The following is a 16,385-nucleotide window of genomic DNA, read 5'->3' on the forward strand; positions in this document are numbered from 1 at the left end:
CTGGAAACATAAGACGGATTCCCCCTTTCAGATTTACGAAAACTGAGAAAAAGAACATGGAGAATCCGCCATTTTGTTTCCAGCTTATTTAAGACTCTGTAAATATCTATTGTATGAAACTTTGTTCGTTGTTTCCTTCTCTGTACATTTAGCATATGAAATATTTAATTGTGTGGATAATTTTTATACAATTTATATCTCTCTATCTTACTGTGTGTATCTCTGTATTTTCCATTCACTGGCATGTCTGTGTTTATTATTCATACGCAACTTTTGTCGCCAAAACTTTTGTGTCACATCGAGTTATCTTTCTGAGGGGGAGAAAGGGGCACCGCAGAGAATCATAGAAACGGAGAAATGGAGAAACAGAAGCAGCCGTATTCCCCGTGGCTTGCGGTTGTTTTTGTCGCCAAGCCGAAACTTTCCATCGAATACCTGAGAAACCGCCGGGCAGGTGTCAAGTTGCCGTACAAGTTCCTTTGCCAGTTTTTCATTTCGTTCCCTTTAAGGACCTTAGCAGCGACTTTTGTACTCCCACCCACCCGGGGACTTGTCGGCAACAGGTGATGGAGCCTTTAATTGACAGCTGGGAGGCATAATATGCTCGAAATGTCGAAAATTAGAAAACTTTTAACAACAATTCAGCCCGGGATACTGGAACCTGGATCCGCATTATTATTATCGACAGGCCCTCGGCCTCGGCCTGGCCCATTCTGGGTGGAAAGTTTTCAAGTGCTTAGGCTTTTATCGCCGCAGCGCCTGCCTGATGCCTGATAAACTCCAATAATCCAGCAAGTACATGTGCCTGCTGCTTACCTGTAGATAAAAATAAATTCCCCGATTCCTTTGCGCGACCCCTTCCCCTTCCCCGATGCCGATTCCCTTATAAAAGAGTCCCAACACGAATTCGATTTCCACAGATGAGAAGTGCGCGCCGTATAATGTAATATTTTACTTTCTTTTTTGTTGTTGTTTGCTCGTAAAAAGTTACCCAGCAACAGTTCGAAGTTTCATGAGCGTATGTCTGTCTGTGTGAGTGTGTGGCTGCCATTTCCGCTTGCTACACGTTATTGCAATATGGCGGCTTCCGCTGCAGAGAATCCAGCATTGGAGAAAGTCAATTCGGCATAGTGTTGCTGTTTCACATGTACACGCTATGAATATGTTATGAAGCCTCGATATTATCAACTAGCACACGGGGAAAAAACGAGAGAATCGAGGGATTTCAATAGAACCGACAAGGTCATAAATATTAAAAGTAGTCAGTGTTTAACCGAGCTGGGTATTAATAAGGAGCTTCTGTTTCTGTGTTTCCTAAAAAAATTTAAATCACAATTAAGGACTAGCTCCTTTGGGGTGTTCGGTGTACTTTCGGTGTACCCACATGTAGAAGCACCTAATGCGGCACTAGGAACAATCGCAGGACCTTCATGCACCACAGAACCGCAATGACTTCCGTTTTGGGGCATACAAAGCACTAGACACCGCCCTGGGGCAGATTGCATTTGCGGTTCCCTTTGTTTATCTCTGCAGAATGAATGTGTGTGTTTTTGTAAATACCTCCCACTTCCATACCCACCTACACACACACACGGTGTTGTGCATCAAAATTTGCATTATATTTATGTTGCCTGCGCCTGTGTTTTCGAGTGTTTTCGTATTTGTGTTGTTGAGTAGTAGGCCCCGAGGGCAATCCACACTGCAATTTAGCCAGCATGCTGCACCACCACCCACTCTACCCCTCCAGCCCCACCACCCCCTTTGTTCTCACTCGTTTAATTAGTTTTATTTACGTTTTGATTGCTTTAATTTGCTGTTCAGTTATGTACACATCCAGAACACAAACCCACACAACGAGGCGAGACAAACACGCCAAGTTCCGCAGGACAACAATTGTAAATAGGCGAAAAACTATCGCACAAATGCTTTCTAGGCAATAGGCCGTAGGCCGTTGAATCTTGTCCAGATATACTCTATACGAAACTCCTTAGCGATCGTTCAGATCCGAAAAGCGGGGCAGGAACTCGCCCCGACGGGTGAGACTAACTGGTAGAGTCCACTAACAAGCTTTTTGGTCGCTGCAGGAGCAAATTGCCCGCGAGAAGCTGGTCACCGGTCGCGTCCAGATCCAGGTCTGGTACCACAACGAGCGGAACGAGCTGGTGGTCTCCCTGATGGCCGGCGACGACCTGGCTTTGAGGGACGAGGCCTACGGCCACGGAAATATGCCAGAGGCCTATGCCAAGGTCCGCATTTTGCCCAAGTGGTAAGTAAGATGTGACTAATAGGAGATAGTTCCTGAGGTCCTTTATTCCTTCTCCAGCGGTGATGGCAGCGTGCAACAAACGGAGGTCAGCCGACCCACCCAGAATCCCATTTGGAACGCCACGTTGACCTTCGGCCATGTGAAGGCCGACACCTTGATGGATCGCTACATAGACATCCAGCTGTGGGACCTGGTGCCCCACACCGAATCCATCTTTCTGGGCGAGTGCAGCATCGAGCTGCAGCAGGCCTTCCTGGACGACCAGGCCATCTGGTGTCGGCTGGAAGACCCCAAGGGGCTGAGGGGCATCAGCATCAGCAAGTCGCCGAGTGTTTCGCCTCGGGGATCCATCGCTGCCGGGGCCGGAGCTCCATGTGGAGATGTGACTCGACTGCTGAGACGAGACTACAACATGCAGCGCTCCATCTCCGATGATGTAGACTCCATCGGAGATGGTACCTCGCTACTGCATCCCGACCATGCCTGGATAGCCGGCTCGCGGCGCGGCTCCTCACAGTCGGAGACCATGGAGGTGGAGGTCTACCAGCTGGGCAAGGACTTCTCGCGCTCATTGCCGGGCTCGCGTCGATCGAGCTTCCAGGATGCCGAAAAGAATCGGCTGGAGGAGGACGCCATGGCCACGCCGCCCACATCTTATTTGGTGGGCAGGCGCCGTTCGTCCGTGGCTCGACGCGATCCGGATGAGATCTTGAAATCCTTGAAGGCTGTGCGCGGCGAACTGGGCAGGACTATGAGCCTGGGTACTGAGCAGCACAAGCGCATGGGATCGCGACGTGAGTAGAGGGGTTTAATTTATGTTTATTTTTGATTTTTGGGGGTTAAGGGGTTATTACATTTTGAAGGACATGAAATAAGGAATGGTTCATAAGCTTTAATGGCAATAATTACAGTGTTAATATAATTTCTTAAGTTAAAAGCAAGTTATCCTTGGAGAATCCTTATTTCATGTCTCCAAAAAGAAGATGGAAGGATCTATAATGCTAAATATACTTACTTCTATGTACTGTGCCCTTCCAACTGAGAGATCCTCTAGGCCTCCTCCACCCGGACCTCGCTGGGCCGATTAATCCTTGCTAATAGTACTCCTCCACTGCTATAAAGTCTATATCCCTATGTCTCTATCTCTCTTGCTCTGAATTTCCTCTCTCTTTCTCTCTCACTGAAACACAATCCTCAACTGTGCCTTGCTGCTAGTTGTGTCTGATTCTGATGATTATTTCGCTCACCCTCTGTATCCGACACTATATCTGACATTGCATCGTACTCGCTATAAAAAACATACAATTATTTAACACTCTGTCTATCACTCTCTAATGTCTTCTTCCATGTCTTTCCCTCTATTAGCCACAATATCGGTGTCGCATTATCAAAGCTTTGACACACCCTACACTAACTGGAACAAACACTAAACGAAAATGCAAAGTCCCAGCCAAGTCACACAAGATTTAATTAAAAGCAAAAAAAATTCAACTTACGCATAAAGCACTAAATAACTAAAAAGCCACTTATTTAAAGCCCTCAGAGCACCTGTCTACATACGTATATATACCTATAATAGTATCTCTCAGTAATTCCTTTGCTTAACCCAACAAAGGGGGAACTCATTCTTGAATGAGCCACCAACCACACTGCACCACTACCATCAGTTACCACAATACAGAATACTGACAAACCAAAAATAATATAAAAAATAAAAATAAATCCGAAGAATGAAAACCCTTTGTAAATTATACAAGAAAACCAAGTTCAGCCAAGAATCCCAACAAATTGAGCTTAGCTGGCAAGCGCTTGTGCTATGGCAAATTATTTATTAAGTGTAAGAGTAAATAAAAGTAAAATGCAACGATACTACAAGTACAACACTATAAACTACACCACCAAAAACTACATCACCACTCACCACTGGTAAGAATGCAAAATGAACTTAAGTTGAGATTGAGATTGAGTTGCGTTTGGCATTTTGGCATTTTGGTTTCGGCCTGCCTGTTTTCCCTCTTAATTAGCTGAGACTGTGTTTTCCTGGAATTTTTTTCGATTCCATTTAGCTGCATGCCCGCCACTTAATTAACGCTTAATGCTTACTTTCACACTCAACACACCGCACACTCTGCACTCCGCACAACACACCCACTCGTATGTGCAAATCGTATTAGATGTATAAATAAACACGCACCCACAATCACACTCGCTTGATAATCCAGTGGAGACAGTCCCAGGACACAAGAAAACTTCTGATGCCGGGGCTTATTTAAGCTTATTGATGCTATTTTCACAGCACATCGCCAAAGAACTCGGAGGGAGTCGTCACTCGGAAAGCCAACACACACCAAGCTTCACAACAAATTTTTGTGTTTAAAATGCAAAGCCACCGCTCCTGCTGGAGGGCAGGGGTCTTTTGTTATTTTTTACGGATGGGGGGTGTACTTTTTTCAGGGGGTCATGGGCACATTCTAAGAAACGCCTTATTACCTGTTGGCTTCGCCACAGTTCGGCGCCCTCATAAACCCTTCAACGGGAATCCGGCGAAATAGCTCAGCCTTGAAATTAACTTTTAAAAGCCAAGAAAGTAAATGCGGAAAAAAGTAACGAAAGACGGGTCTTCTATACCCTAACACCCAAGAAAGCAACTACAGGAATGGTAATAGACTGACACACAGATACGGCTATTTCGAGTCAAAAAGATAGGCCTAATCCCATCCTGATTTTTAAGAATTTTTAATAAAGGTAAGAGACGTATACTCCTTAAAAGAGTATAAAAGAAAGTAAAATAAAAAATAAACGGAGAGACGCGATAACAGAACAAAGCCGAAATATGCCACAAACAAGCCGTTAAATATGAAAATAAGCACGGCAGCTGTCTGGGAAATTTTTAGCTTTCCACACACACACATATTAGCATAGGTGGGGAAATGGGTACATTTTTATATATGTATAGTACATGCGACGGGGAATTGACAGCTCCTTTAGGTCGTCGGGGCGAACCCTATTATTGTGCTTGTTCAGCAGAAAAAGTTTTTCTCCTTGCTCTGCCAATATGCTTTTTCCAATTCTCGACTCTCCATTCACAGTTCTCATTTTTCGTTTCCGTTATTCGTTTTACTTTCGCGTTACTTTCTTTTCCGTACGACTCGATTTCGTTTTCGATTCTCCTTTGCAAGACAGTTATTATTAAGCCGCTTATGGTTTGCCTGGCTTTCTTCCATTTTCCCAGTCCCTTTCTCCGGCCTCCTTTTCCGTTTCGCCTTTTACGTACTTTCACATCCTGTGTACAGGGTACAGTGAACACCCCCTACCACCACACAAACGACAGCTGTCTCCAAGTCTATTTGACGTTTATTTTATTTTTGCCTGGTGTACAAAAATATTCCAACTTTCGCCATAATCCTTTCGTTCTTTCGTCTTGATAGGAAGGGGGGACATAAAATTTTTACTTCGTGCTGCGTTCTGCTGTGCGCGCCCAATTGATTGAATGATTGATTGACTGATTGGCAGGGCTGATAGCCTACCACGGCCTAGCATAGGCGGTGTCCTTGCCATGTCCTTTTCCCGTTTGGCCCCCCACTCCACCGCCCAAAAAGTTTTAATGAAGCTCGACTGTCAAATAATTACGCATATCACGTATACGCCGTGTAGACCGTTTAAAGATCGCAAAGTATTGCAAAATATATTAATAAGAAAGGATTATGGTAATAATAGGTATGTATTTAATAATCGGGTACGTCAATATTTGGTGGTTTCCCTTAACTTAGATTCCGAAGGCAAAAAGCTCACAAGAAGAGCACCGACTGTAGAAAGGTTCTTGAAGTATTAGATATTATTTTAGGATTATCACTCACGTAAGGATATCACTAAAAAGGTATTGAAAGCTACATGACAGTTCCACGTCAAGGTGTATCCCATAAACAAACTGGTGAATAGAATTCCAGAACGTCCCGCCACATTTCCCACTGAAGTCGCCTTAGCCCTTGAAAATAGTGACGTAAATTAACATGAAATTGGGAAGAGTGTCTGAGTAACCTGTAATGTGTGGGTATCATATCAATGACCACAGTCTGCACTAATCTCAGATTACACATTAAGGGATCAGGAATCAGGAAGAGAGCAAACAATATTATCGTGTCCTCGGCCAAGAAGTTCACCGAAATGTTGGCCATCATCGAAATGGCTATGAAGGTGTGGATAACCAGCCGACGTCCCATAAAAAGGAGCAGAAAACTCGCTAAAATGAAGATTCCAGATAATAGGAAGCCATTGATTATGGGATCCTCAAGCTGACTTCTGCTTACATGGCACTAGAATTGTGTTAAAACGTTTCAGATATCAGTGCCAAAGAAACATGCATTTAGCTCACCTCGTGCTTTCCCGATTTCACGTCACTCTGGACGTGTTGGCAGACTGTCTGGCCATTATTGCCATCAGATTTCATGGTAAATCTTATTCGCAGCATCCAAACTTGGAGTCCAAAACCTCTAAGAATTAAAATGAATCCAAATCAAGACCGAGTTTCTCCACTTACATGCCGGACATGATCGCTTTGGCAAGCATTGAGATGACCATTATGCGAGTGTGCTCTTTAAACATGGCCATTACGTTTGGACAAAAATTAAATGTCGCTGTCCTAGAAATTTAAAGGCAAAAGTGTTAAAATTTTCTGGCCAAGCAGCTTCTTACTTGATCGACTGGGCACGCAGTCGAGGTTGGGTAAGCTCCTTGACCCCCAGACTTTCCAGGTTCGTGTCCTTTCCCTTGTTCAGGCGGCAGCACCTCTCCATGACTTCCATGGCATCTTCCTGTCGGTGCACAGACAAAAAGTACTTGGGGCTCTCCGGCATAAAAGAAATAATGGTCAGTCCTATGATTCCGGGCACCTGATTGATAAGCAGCAGGATCCGCCAGTTTTGGGCGCCCGGCAGTTTCAGAGGCAAAAGAAAATAGGCCACACCTGATATCTAGACTTATTAGATGGAAAATAAAATATGATTCTCTACTTACTCGGCACAAGGATGAAGCTGATCCCCACACCGTAGCTTAGGAAATTCAGGACCTTTGGTCGCAACGACTGTTTCGTAAACTCCCCCATGTACGTCATCAACGAAATTACAGGCGCCGCTATACTAACATAGGAAATATGCTACATATATCAAGAAAAGATCTTAAAACTCACAAAGCAGAGCAAACGATACGTAATGCAGAAAATGACAAAAACTCAGGCATTCCGGCAGATAGGATAGAACAGGCGACGGAGGTCACACCTGTGTACATGATAATTTTTCGCCTGCCCAAGGCATCCACTAGAACACCCCAAAATATGAAAGCTAAAATTTGAACCGCGAAGGTCAGAGCCGAAAACCATGCCAGCTTGTAATCATCCATATCGAGGTCACAGGCGGCGGCCATGAGGACGATACCGACTCCCAGCTGCTCGGTGGTGAACCATATCTGCATCATGAGGCAGCCGACAAAGATGGTTCTCTGCATCCGACCGAAGCCTGGGACAGAATCAGGATTACTCTGGATCAGGATGAGAGAGCCGCTTACCGAGCATGTTAAAGACATCATCAATCTCTGCCATGGATCATTTCATAGATTATAGATTTTTCTTTTCAAAATCGATTTATTCATAAAAAAAATATTGTTGCACGTGAAAGAAATTTAAAAACAAGCATGCTATCCAGGATTTGGAAATTCTCTAAAATACAGAAAAATGGTAGAATGGGTCCATTGGGACATCGCAATCTCTGATAACAAATCAGCAAAGGTGGCTTCAATTTTCAGGGACCTTTAGGCAGTAGTAGACATACAACAGTGCAAACTAAAAAAAAGAATGGATAAAAAACGATGGGACGATGGGAAAAATGATTCACTTACACGCCAAGTAGACGACAAAGATATTGATGGTAATATTACAGGAGACCTTCATCACCAAGCCCACCAGAATGGAACCTACCACAGATCCCAGCCTGGCCAGAGATCTTCCCAAACAGAGCGCCTTGCCACGCATATGGACGGGCAGGAGGTCGACCATCACCGAGGATGATAATGATACTAGAACTCCTGGTACTGATATTTGGCCAGTGAAGCACAGCAACACAGCGAGCGGATCTGTCACAAAGTTTAAGGTGAATCCCAGTATGGCTCCGGTACCGATGTGCAGCGCCATGACATATCTTCGGGGTATAAAGAGGACGAGGACGGTAGCAACCGCGTAGAATACCAGGTAGGCGCACCCGTAAAAGATGGGGTCGTGAAAGTTCGTGAACTGGTCGTTGCACGCCTTGTCTTCGTCTGATGATGAATGGTTTCCTTTTCCGGTAATAGCAGGGTTGTCGCACAGCCGCTGAGGTTTTCCAGTATCAGGTGTATTACGGATGATCGGATACCACACTCCCATGCCAACTGAGCTAAAATGGAAACAAGGACCATCTTTTTATCAGTCTATAAATATTTTATATTATGTTAATATATGTTATCAAAATTTTGAAAAACTCACTTAAAGAATACTCCAAACAGAATCAGCAAACACCCCACAAACCTACAGGTAAACGGGGGTCGAAAAAGCCGGAATGTTTCGTAGAAAAGCTCTTTACAGACGGACATGTTTTCCAATAAGGTGTCTCGATGTAGTGGCGTCAGCTCTATTTTCAAATCGTCCCACATTTTACCGTTCATCTTCGCCACCCATTTTAAAGATTCTATAGCTTCCTCCATGCGACCCGCGGACAATAGGAAATACGGAGTCTCCGGCACGAAGGAAATTGAAATTAAGGCAACAATTCCTGGTAGTGCAAGGGTCATCACGAGAAAGCGCCAGTCCTGCAGCACGTAATTGTCGGTAACTTTTACTGAGACATTTTGAGGGAGCAGCATCATGGCAAAGAGCGGGCAGCTGACCAGGGCAAAGCCCACGGCAAAGCTGACCAGCATCGAGACTTTCGGCCGCCACCTTGGCGCATGGAACTCGATGAGGAAGCCTATGGCGAGCGATGCCGAACCGGAAAGGCTGTCGGAGTGATAATGTGAGGCGAAGAAATTATCAATCACTATCAGTCCATCGATTTGACTTACAAAAGACCCACAACAATACGGGTGGTGGAGAAGGCGTACTGGTTCGGCATCAACGCCGTAACGAATGAAAATATGAGTGCACCCACTAGCGATGCCCTTATCGTGAACTTCCGACCATACCTATCCGCCAGAAAGCCCAGAAAGAATCCGGAGGCCACCATACCTCCGAGAAGGGCGCTCGCCATGAACGTCTTTTCCTCCCTCGAGGTGGACCACTCGCAGGAGGTCCGCACTATTACATAGCCGATGCCCATGGACTCAGTCACCGAGAACATGGTGGTGGCAAAGCTCACAGCGAGAATGATCAGCTGGCCGCATCCGTAGCCTGTCTGTCAAAAGACAAAGGTAAAAAGTTGTCAAAGGACTCACAGGACCATTACCTATCGTCAGAAGTGCGGTGTCGATATCGCTCTCAGGCATCTTTAGTTAAAGCTACAATAAGGCCGAAACTGGGAAAATTGTTTGTACAACAAAATTTATAGAAATTACAAATTGAAACTGACATGGGACTAAAATTGCTTCCATATTTTTCTAAAATTTAGACTGTTAATACTTTGTTTTATCTCGGTATAGTAGGAGATCATTAATCTTAAGGCTTTGGGTCTAATCTTAAGGCATTGAGTTTGGAGCTAAAAAAAAGAAATTATATTAAAAATTTTATTTAGAAAATAGTCACCGGCATTAAAATCAAACTAAATATTCCTAACCACAACTCTAAGGTACTACAAATAAAAACAAAAACTAAAAAATCTTAAATAATTGTTAAAAGTATCTCTAAGTTAGGTGTTGTGTAGCTGCATGTTTTGTTCCACGTAGCTTTCCCTTTCTTTTCTTAGTCCTAGACCTAGACCTAGTCCAGTAACACCTTTCATTCTCAGTCCTCCCGAAGGCAAGTGATGGGATAAGATGATCCAATGCTCTAATGCCCTTAAAATGGAATACTATATCTCGAAAGTGAAGTCCAAGTTGGCAAACAATTGAGAATTATCTTATCCCATCTCTGCCAGTAATACTTGGTACTTTGAGTTGAGTTCAAAAGCGTCCGACATGTAAAGTGTAGACCTGAGCTTACCCCTTGATTTCCCGCCTCGACTAGGTGCCAGTCGCGTTGGCCTGCCAAGCGGACCCAACAGCCGCAAGAGCTCCATCCTGGACCTGTCCCAGCAGCACCAGCAACACCAACAACAGCTGCAGCACCTCCAGCAGCTGCAGCTCCAGGCTCAGCAACACCTGCCACCGGGCGTGGGCAACACGGACACCAGTCCCCCCTCGGAGGACGAGGATAAGCGCTACCGTCCGCGCTGGAAGGGTTCGGGAAGCCAGTTGCCTCCTCAGAGTCCCAAGCAGGCTCTGTCCCGACTCAAGCAAGCCGCATCAGTGTCCAATGTGGCGGCCCAGGACTCGCCAACCCGGCAGAGCCAACTGCTGTCCACAGGTCAGTTGCAGCCCCGCAAGAGCAGCATGTTCCAGCTAGGAGAGACTCCGGCTCCGACCACCACCACCACGCTTCAACGCAAGGGCAGTATGTACGTGGCCAAGGTCACGGAGACGCCACCCCTGGGCGGTACGCCCACCCGCAAAGGCAGCATCTATCAGAGGAGTGGAGCGGGATTGGGATCCGAAAGCTCCACTTTGGCTCCGGACAGCCCGCAGCGGAAACAGAGCGTAGTGAAGACCCTGAGCGGCAGCTATGTCAATGTGTCCGCCATCACAGGCGGAGAGTCCAGTTACGGCCTGAAGCTGGGTCCCTCCCAGATTCATCCCAAGGGCTACCGCCTAACCACCGCCCGTTACGGAGAGCTCAAGATGGGTTTCGTCAAGATCAAGGGCAACGTGGAGGTCGAGGTAAGTTCTTAGGATTTTTTTTTGTTCTATACCATCGATGAAGAGTCCTCCTTGTAAGGGTATTCGTACTTATTGAAATAGGAATTTGGTGAAGCTTTTTAGGAGTCACCTTTACATTCTTGTACATGACATCACATACAGGCGTTTTATTGGCCCGTTTTTACTACCGGTTCGTTGTTGCAGCTAATCTGCGCCCGTAACATTGTCAACGAGGACTGCGAGACGCCACCGGATACCTATGTGAAGTGCTACATCAAGGACGGCGACCGGCTGCGGCACAAGAAGAAGACGCGTGTTGTGCGCCACTCGGCGGAGCCCTTCTACCGCCAGACCATTAAGTACCAGGTGAGCAAATGGCCCCTTTTTGTAACGCGTGCCAGGTGACAATGATGATGATGATGGCGGTGGTGGTGGCGTTGAATCAGAGACTGAAGCTGACCAGGGCCATGTCAGGATGTTATTACCGGGTGCCTGCATTGTAATGCGATTAATGGCTGCTGTCCGGACGGGGAAGCTCGCATCCGCAAGGCCAATTTACGCGCCCAGCAGGTGTTACCTTTAACCCTCTGCATGGCCAAGCTCCTTTGCAAATAATTTATTTTAAATATTTATAGTAGAGGCAATAATAAATATAAAGATACCATCATTTAAAATAAGTACTTATCTTATTATTATTTTAAAAAATTTTCAAAAGCCTGAAGAGAGTCAGGACTTTGGCCACACAGAGGGTTAACCTTTATTACAGGTGACTTGCACCGTGTAATTACCCGTACCGTAATATTCCCCAACGAATCAAACTTAAACGAATTTCCATGCAAATCGCAGAGCTCCGACGTCTTTGGACGCAACATCGTCATCATGGTGTGGCAGCGGTGCGTGGGATTCGAGCACAACCAGGGACTGGGCGGCACGGAGGTGAACCTGGACAAGGTAAACATCGGGCAGCACATCAACGGCTGGTACCCGCTCTTCCCGATGCACAGCTACGGTGGCTCCGACTCTGACAACTCCCCCTGACCGAACAACCCGCAGCAGTGCCGGATGGAGCAGGAGGCCACTCCGGAGTTACTTGCGCTCAAGCTGCAAGCTCAATTTGTTAGCGTCTAAGACCAGGGGTACTTGGATATCCGATAAATATTGTTCCCTCCCCCACAATGGCTTTACACACGTAATCCCCGCCCCCGCATAACAAGATTTTCCCTCCCCAAAGTGTATGTATTAGAAATAGTTAAATGAGCTTAGCTAAGGCTGGCAGGAGATCTGGAAGGATCGGTTTATGTTACACTAAATGAAAATCTAAATTCCTGGTGAGAGAGCTTTGTAAGTAGGGTTCGGTTAGGCAGTTAGGGAGCAGCACTACCAAAATATATATCAGACAGCACAATAATTGAGGAATCGAGAGTACCAGAAGCTTAGAAATAATATAAATACACAGGTTTATATATTTTTGCTTGTTGTGTTTGTGAAAGTTTAAAATGTTGTTTGCATTCGAATGGGAAAATTAGAAAATCGGGAAATTGGAAAGTGGAATATGGAATGTGGCACCAAACGAAAAACAATAATGTTGAAATATCGAGGCAACGAAGAGGACAGAGGCTTGGTAGCTAAACAGAGGCATACAATATATTCAAATAAGTGTTATTTAAATGTTGCGCTAATGCAAAACTCTTAAAATAAATAAAAAAAAAATAATAACCCAACAGCTGAGAACCCGCTAAGGTTTCAACTGCCCCCCAAAAACGAGTTCTTTGAGATCTGTGCATCATAAATCTGGATCTAGATCTTAAACTGAAAATGAAAACGAATCTGAATCTAAAATCGAAATCTAATTTAAATCGACAATCTTTATGGGTGCGTGCTTGTGTGGATGTGAAGTGAGTTGTATCGCGTGATTAAGACGAATTTACTGTAGTAGTTTTATGGTAGGGATTTGATTGCAACACAGCAAATAGACGACATCCTTCCCACTAACTCTTCCTTCCTGCTAATTATCCTCTGCTCTCAACCCTCAAAACCAAAGAACAAAACCAACTAAATGATATCTTCAGCCACTCAAACAGGACAATCTCTGTTTTAAGAACAAAAGTGAAAAAATTTACATTTTCGGAACTTGTGTATAGATCTACTCGTAATATTTATCCCAATCAATGTTCAGCCTAATGACTTGGAGTTTCAAACTAAAGTTACAAAGCATATATCTATATATATATACATAAATTAATTTATACAAGGCTTACACTGGATCTGGAGTCGTATTACCTAGGGTACTTACATTGTGGAAAACTTTAACTGTCCCCAGACAGGCTCACTTTTGACACTAATTATGGTTAGAATGGATAATCCCAAGATCAGATAAAGGACATCCCCTTCTTATAGGACCCTAGCTACTCTGTTACTATATTTGAATTTGTTTAAAGGGCAGCTGCGGGCTTTCATATTGTTAGATGTTGCTTATAAAGAATACTTCTTAGTACCAGATAATCCCCATAACTCGTAGTCAGGGTACACTTGCTTTTCGATCTATAGTAGGGTGTTTACTCTTCACAATCTGGCTGTTGACTTGCCCAAGTTTATGAAGTTTTATATATGAAGCCCAGTTGGGCAACGAAAACTTAAATGGTTGTGCTATCTCAAAATTAAAACTACTCAATATCGGAGCTATTTTTTCAGAGCGGCTGTTTCGCTGCTTTTATAATCTACTCTTAGGTCTATTCGGTCTTTTCTACTACATCTAATTCTAATACTACGTAATAGTACTACTCTACTACCCGGTAGTCGGTTGGTTTAATGATAAATGACGAGTACTTTGAACACTGTAAAAATAACACCATATCAGCGTGTAGCGTTGGGTTTAAGGATCTGGGTCCTGGGGAGGATTGCGCTTCAAAAGTGCCGAGTGGGCTGTAGCAAGGCTTATAAGAATACAAATCTTAACTATTTGTTATAAATAATAATACTTAGCGATTACCTGCGTACACACTATGTAAAACACTAAACACAGATGTGAATTATATTAATATGATCGTACATATTATATATATATTATTATATTGAGAACCCAAAATAACTGTAGAAATTCCAAAAAAGAGACCCATATTACATGTATATCAAATTGAGTTTCAATAAAAATCAAATATTTATTTCAATGTGTATTCATTTCAAATGGTCGGCGAGTACATAAACTTTTCAAAGATTATTTAATGAAAACAAAACTAATGAAGCATCCTTTAGCTTACTACTTTATCTACATTATTCACAAAAGCTGATAAAATATATGGAAATGGAAAACTTAAGATACAAAATTCGGCAAAAATAGACCAGCAGCTAATAAATAGATTCTTTCATGGACAAACTACATTATAGCGACTGCAAAGCAACTTAGTTTCTAAATTTCCCGCCGGAACTAGGAGCTGGGACCCCCGGAGCAGCACCTACGACAGCTCCTCCGTTGTTCAGCAGCGCCGTCAGAGTGGCGTGCGAGGAGCTCAGGGTGGAACTTGTGCCCAGCTTGGTCTTCAACGGCGTGGTGGTGCTACCCACGACTTGGCCTTGCAAGCAGGGAGTGGGCGATGCAGCTGGCAGCTCCTTTAAAACCGAATCCTCAGCTGGGGGAGTGGCCACCGTTTGTTGCTGCTGCTGCTGGCCAGATGCCCCCTGGAGGAGCGCATTTCTCAGATGACTGTTGTTGGCGGTGTTTCCCGTCTGTTGATTTGGCATTATGAATGAGTTGGTGATGAGACCGCGGCTCTTGATGTTGAGATCCACAAAGAAAAGCTTCATCTTGTGGATCATGCTCTCCGTCACGTTGAAAGTAAGCATCATCGATAGATCTATGTTGGTCTTGTGGCGGTACAAGTCGTGGGTCTGCTGCAGCCGGCAGACCTCATCGTAGATGAGAAACAAAAAGCGAGAACTGCGATTTTCGGCCGGTATGATACCTCGGGTAGCCAACCATTCGCGGTCCTCTGCGTCTGGCAGGTAGCGTATCAGCTCCGGATGTTTGCTGGCCAGCCGCTCCTTCCCATCAGTGCCAAATCCGAAGGCCAGATTAGCCTGCACGTCCAGCACAAACTTGGTGCTCGTCGATATCTGAGCGGTGTTCCAGAAAATCTGGCGGCGAACTGGCGTAGGCAGTGTCCCACCAACCAAGGGAGTAATCGTTGTTCGATGCGTCTGCTGCTGAAGAGGCTGCACCACTGGCAATTCCTGTGGCACAGGCAGCGGCTGGTTTGCAATCTGCTGCTGATTTACGGGCTGCAACTGATTCGATGTTGTTGCCGTGCAGGGCATGGGCTTGGTGGCAGCAAAACTAGCGAATACCTTGTTGTTTGTGACAGTCTCCGGCTTAGCAGTGCGTTTCAGGGCCAAGCGCTGCTGCTCCGTGGTGGCTCCGGGTACTAAACGATGCTGGCGCACAAAATTCGTATACTGGGCCTTGGCATTCTCGAGCAGAGCACACGAGGACATCTTCTGAAGCGTTTCCTCGTTCACGGAATGCTGGCCCAGATTTTCCTTGATGTTGGCAAATGCAGGCTTAAAGTAGTTCTTTAAAGAAAAGATTATAAGTAAGGGTAGTGTTTCAAATGCAGCTTGAACCCACATTAATGTAGCGTTGTATTATATCATTGACCTCCGCATCGAAGGATTGCTGCACGCTAATCCTCAGAAGCTCTAGTGCTCTCATGGCCGACTCAGCACTGCCGCCGCTTTCCATGTTATGCGTGCCACCAAGTCTCTGCCGTATGCGCTGCAACATTGTTTCAGCCATATCCGGGGTGGTAACATATTTCTACGAGGAACAATTTAGGAATAAAAGTTTTTTTTGGGGATAATCTTCTATTACCAAAGCAGGCTCCGCATCCGAGGATGTGGATTCGCCCAGAAGGGAGAGGGTAATACTGTTGGTTTCTGTAACGCCTCCATCCTTTTCGGCCTGCTTTTTCACACACTCCGCTGGACTGGCCACACGTGTGTCCATGGAGTGCGTAGTCTGATTGGAGCAATCGGAGTCATCTGAGGAGGAGTTTGCTGCCTGCAGCTGCAAGCCCGGAGATGAACGCTGCTGGCCTTCGTTGGAGGCTGTGGTGCTGCCGCCTAATGATCCCCCTACATCAGAGGGAATTTTCCAACTTCGCTGTATTACCATTCTGATCCTTGTTGCGTCCAATTAGATTGTTTTATTAATATA

General features: G+C 45.0%; 4 protein-coding genes across 14 annotated transcripts in view; 1 reads left to right on the forward strand and 3 right to left on the reverse strand.

Annotated features, from left to right (window-relative positions):
* Nucleotides 1-12,391, forward strand: part of Fife (regulating synaptic membrane exocytosis protein fife) — a 53,960-nt gene extending 41,569 nt beyond the window's left edge. For both annotated transcript variants that reach the window (XM_017240769.3, XM_017240771.3), the window contains 5 exons: nt 2,085-2,266; nt 2,324-3,060; nt 10,449-11,197; nt 11,381-11,542; nt 12,023-12,391. In XM_017240769.3, the coding sequence (XP_017096258.2) occupies nt 2,085-2,266; nt 2,324-3,060; nt 10,449-11,197; nt 11,381-11,542; nt 12,023-12,214 (2,022 nt within the window). In that variant the 3' untranslated portion in view covers nt 12,215-12,391. The remainder of the gene's footprint in view (nt 1-2,084; nt 2,267-2,323; nt 3,061-10,448; nt 11,198-11,380; nt 11,543-12,022) is intronic.
* Nucleotides 5,950-7,965, reverse strand: LOC108124887 (putative transporter SVOPL). 6 transcript variants are annotated; one of them, XM_070280060.1, is made up of 9 exons: nt 7,826-7,965; nt 7,452-7,776; nt 7,280-7,401; nt 6,959-7,229; nt 6,804-6,905; nt 6,639-6,756; nt 6,305-6,579; nt 6,124-6,244; nt 5,950-6,072 (listed from the first exon to the last, which is right to left on the reverse strand). In XM_070280060.1, the coding sequence occupies exons 1-8, from the start codon at nt 7,857-7,859 to the stop codon at nt 6,172-6,174; spliced, it is 1,320 nt and encodes a 439-aa protein (XP_070136161.1). In that variant the 5' UTR covers nt 7,860-7,965; the 3' UTR covers nt 5,950-6,072; nt 6,124-6,171. The 6 variants fall into 6 exon arrangements, 2 of the variants coding, with proteins under 2 accessions (XP_070136161.1, XP_070136160.1); XM_070280059.1 differs by having other exon boundaries at nt 6,124-6,251; XR_011442807.1 differs by lacking the exons at nt 5,950-6,072; nt 6,124-6,244 and having other exon boundaries at nt 6,443-6,579; nt 6,639-6,739.
* On the reverse strand, nt 7,882-9,894 carry LOC108124885 (putative transporter SVOPL). Of its 5 annotated transcripts, none has more exons than XM_070280054.1 (5): nt 9,733-9,892; nt 9,353-9,677; nt 8,778-9,287; nt 8,156-8,688; nt 7,882-8,099 (listed from the first exon to the last, which is right to left on the reverse strand). In XM_070280054.1, exons 1-5 carry the CDS (start codon nt 9,770-9,772, stop codon nt 8,059-8,061), a joined length of 1,449 nt encoding a protein of 482 aa, XP_070136155.1. In that variant the 5' UTR covers nt 9,773-9,892; the 3' UTR covers nt 7,882-8,058. The 5 variants fall into 5 exon arrangements, with proteins under 5 accessions (XP_070136155.1, XP_070136156.1, XP_070136158.1 ...); XM_070280055.1 differs by having other exon boundaries at nt 9,353-9,681; XM_070280057.1 differs by lacking the exon at nt 7,882-8,099 and having other exon boundaries at nt 8,502-8,683; nt 9,733-9,894.
* Nucleotides 12,392-14,293: 1,902 nt separating the features above from the next.
* On the reverse strand, nt 14,294-16,346 carry LOC108124884 (uncharacterized). The gene is made up of 3 exons (XM_017240772.3): nt 16,041-16,346; nt 15,798-15,986; nt 14,294-15,742 (listed from the first exon to the last, which is right to left on the reverse strand). Exons 1-3 carry the CDS (start codon nt 16,341-16,343, stop codon nt 14,576-14,578), a joined length of 1,659 nt encoding a protein of 552 aa, XP_017096261.2. The 5' UTR covers nt 16,344-16,346; the 3' UTR covers nt 14,294-14,575.
* Nucleotides 16,347-16,385: the final 39 nt, after the last annotated feature.

This window comes from Drosophila bipectinata, chromosome 3L, assembly GCF_030179905.1.
Source record: "Drosophila bipectinata strain 14024-0381.07 chromosome 3L, DbipHiC1v2, whole genome shotgun sequence".
Lineage (NCBI taxonomy): Eukaryota > Metazoa > Arthropoda > Insecta > Diptera > Drosophilidae > Drosophila > Drosophila bipectinata.

Bases quoted from the DNA above. Each gene is read 5' to 3' on its own strand.
- LOC108124887 (XM_070280059.1), bottom strand. From the start codon at position 7,859: ATGGCAGAGATTGATGATGTCTTTAACATGCTCG. The intron at 7,402-7,451 runs GTGAGTTTTAAG...TTCCTATGTTAG, and splicing joins CGTATCGTTTGCTCTGCTTT to TATAGCGGCGCCTGTAATTT. The intron at 6,252-6,304 runs GTTACTCAGACA...ACTATTTTCAAG, and splicing joins ATGATACCCACACATTACAG to GGCTAAGGCGACTTCAGTGG.
- LOC108124885 (XM_070280054.1), bottom strand. From the start codon at position 9,772: ATGCCTGAGAGCGATATCGACACCGCACTTCTGACGATAG. The intron at 9,678-9,732 runs GTAATGGTCCTG...TTTGACAGACAG, and splicing joins CACCGCACTTCTGACGATAG to GCTACGGATGCGGCCAGCTG. The intron at 8,689-8,777 runs GTGAGTTTTTCA...TTTCCATTTTAG, and splicing joins CTGTTTGGAGTATTCTTTAA to CTCAGTTGGCATGGGAGTGT.
- LOC108124884 (XM_017240772.3), bottom strand. From the start codon at position 16,343: ATGGTAATACAGCGAAGTTGGAAAATTCCCTCTGATGTAGGGGGATCA. The intron at 15,987-16,040 runs GTAATAGAAGAT...TGTTCCTCGTAG, and splicing joins CGGATGCGGAGCCTGCTTTG to AAATATGTTACCACCCCGGA. The intron at 15,743-15,797 runs GTGGGTTCAAGC...TTTTCTTTAAAG, and splicing joins TAATACAACGCTACATTAAT to AACTACTTTAAGCCTGCATT.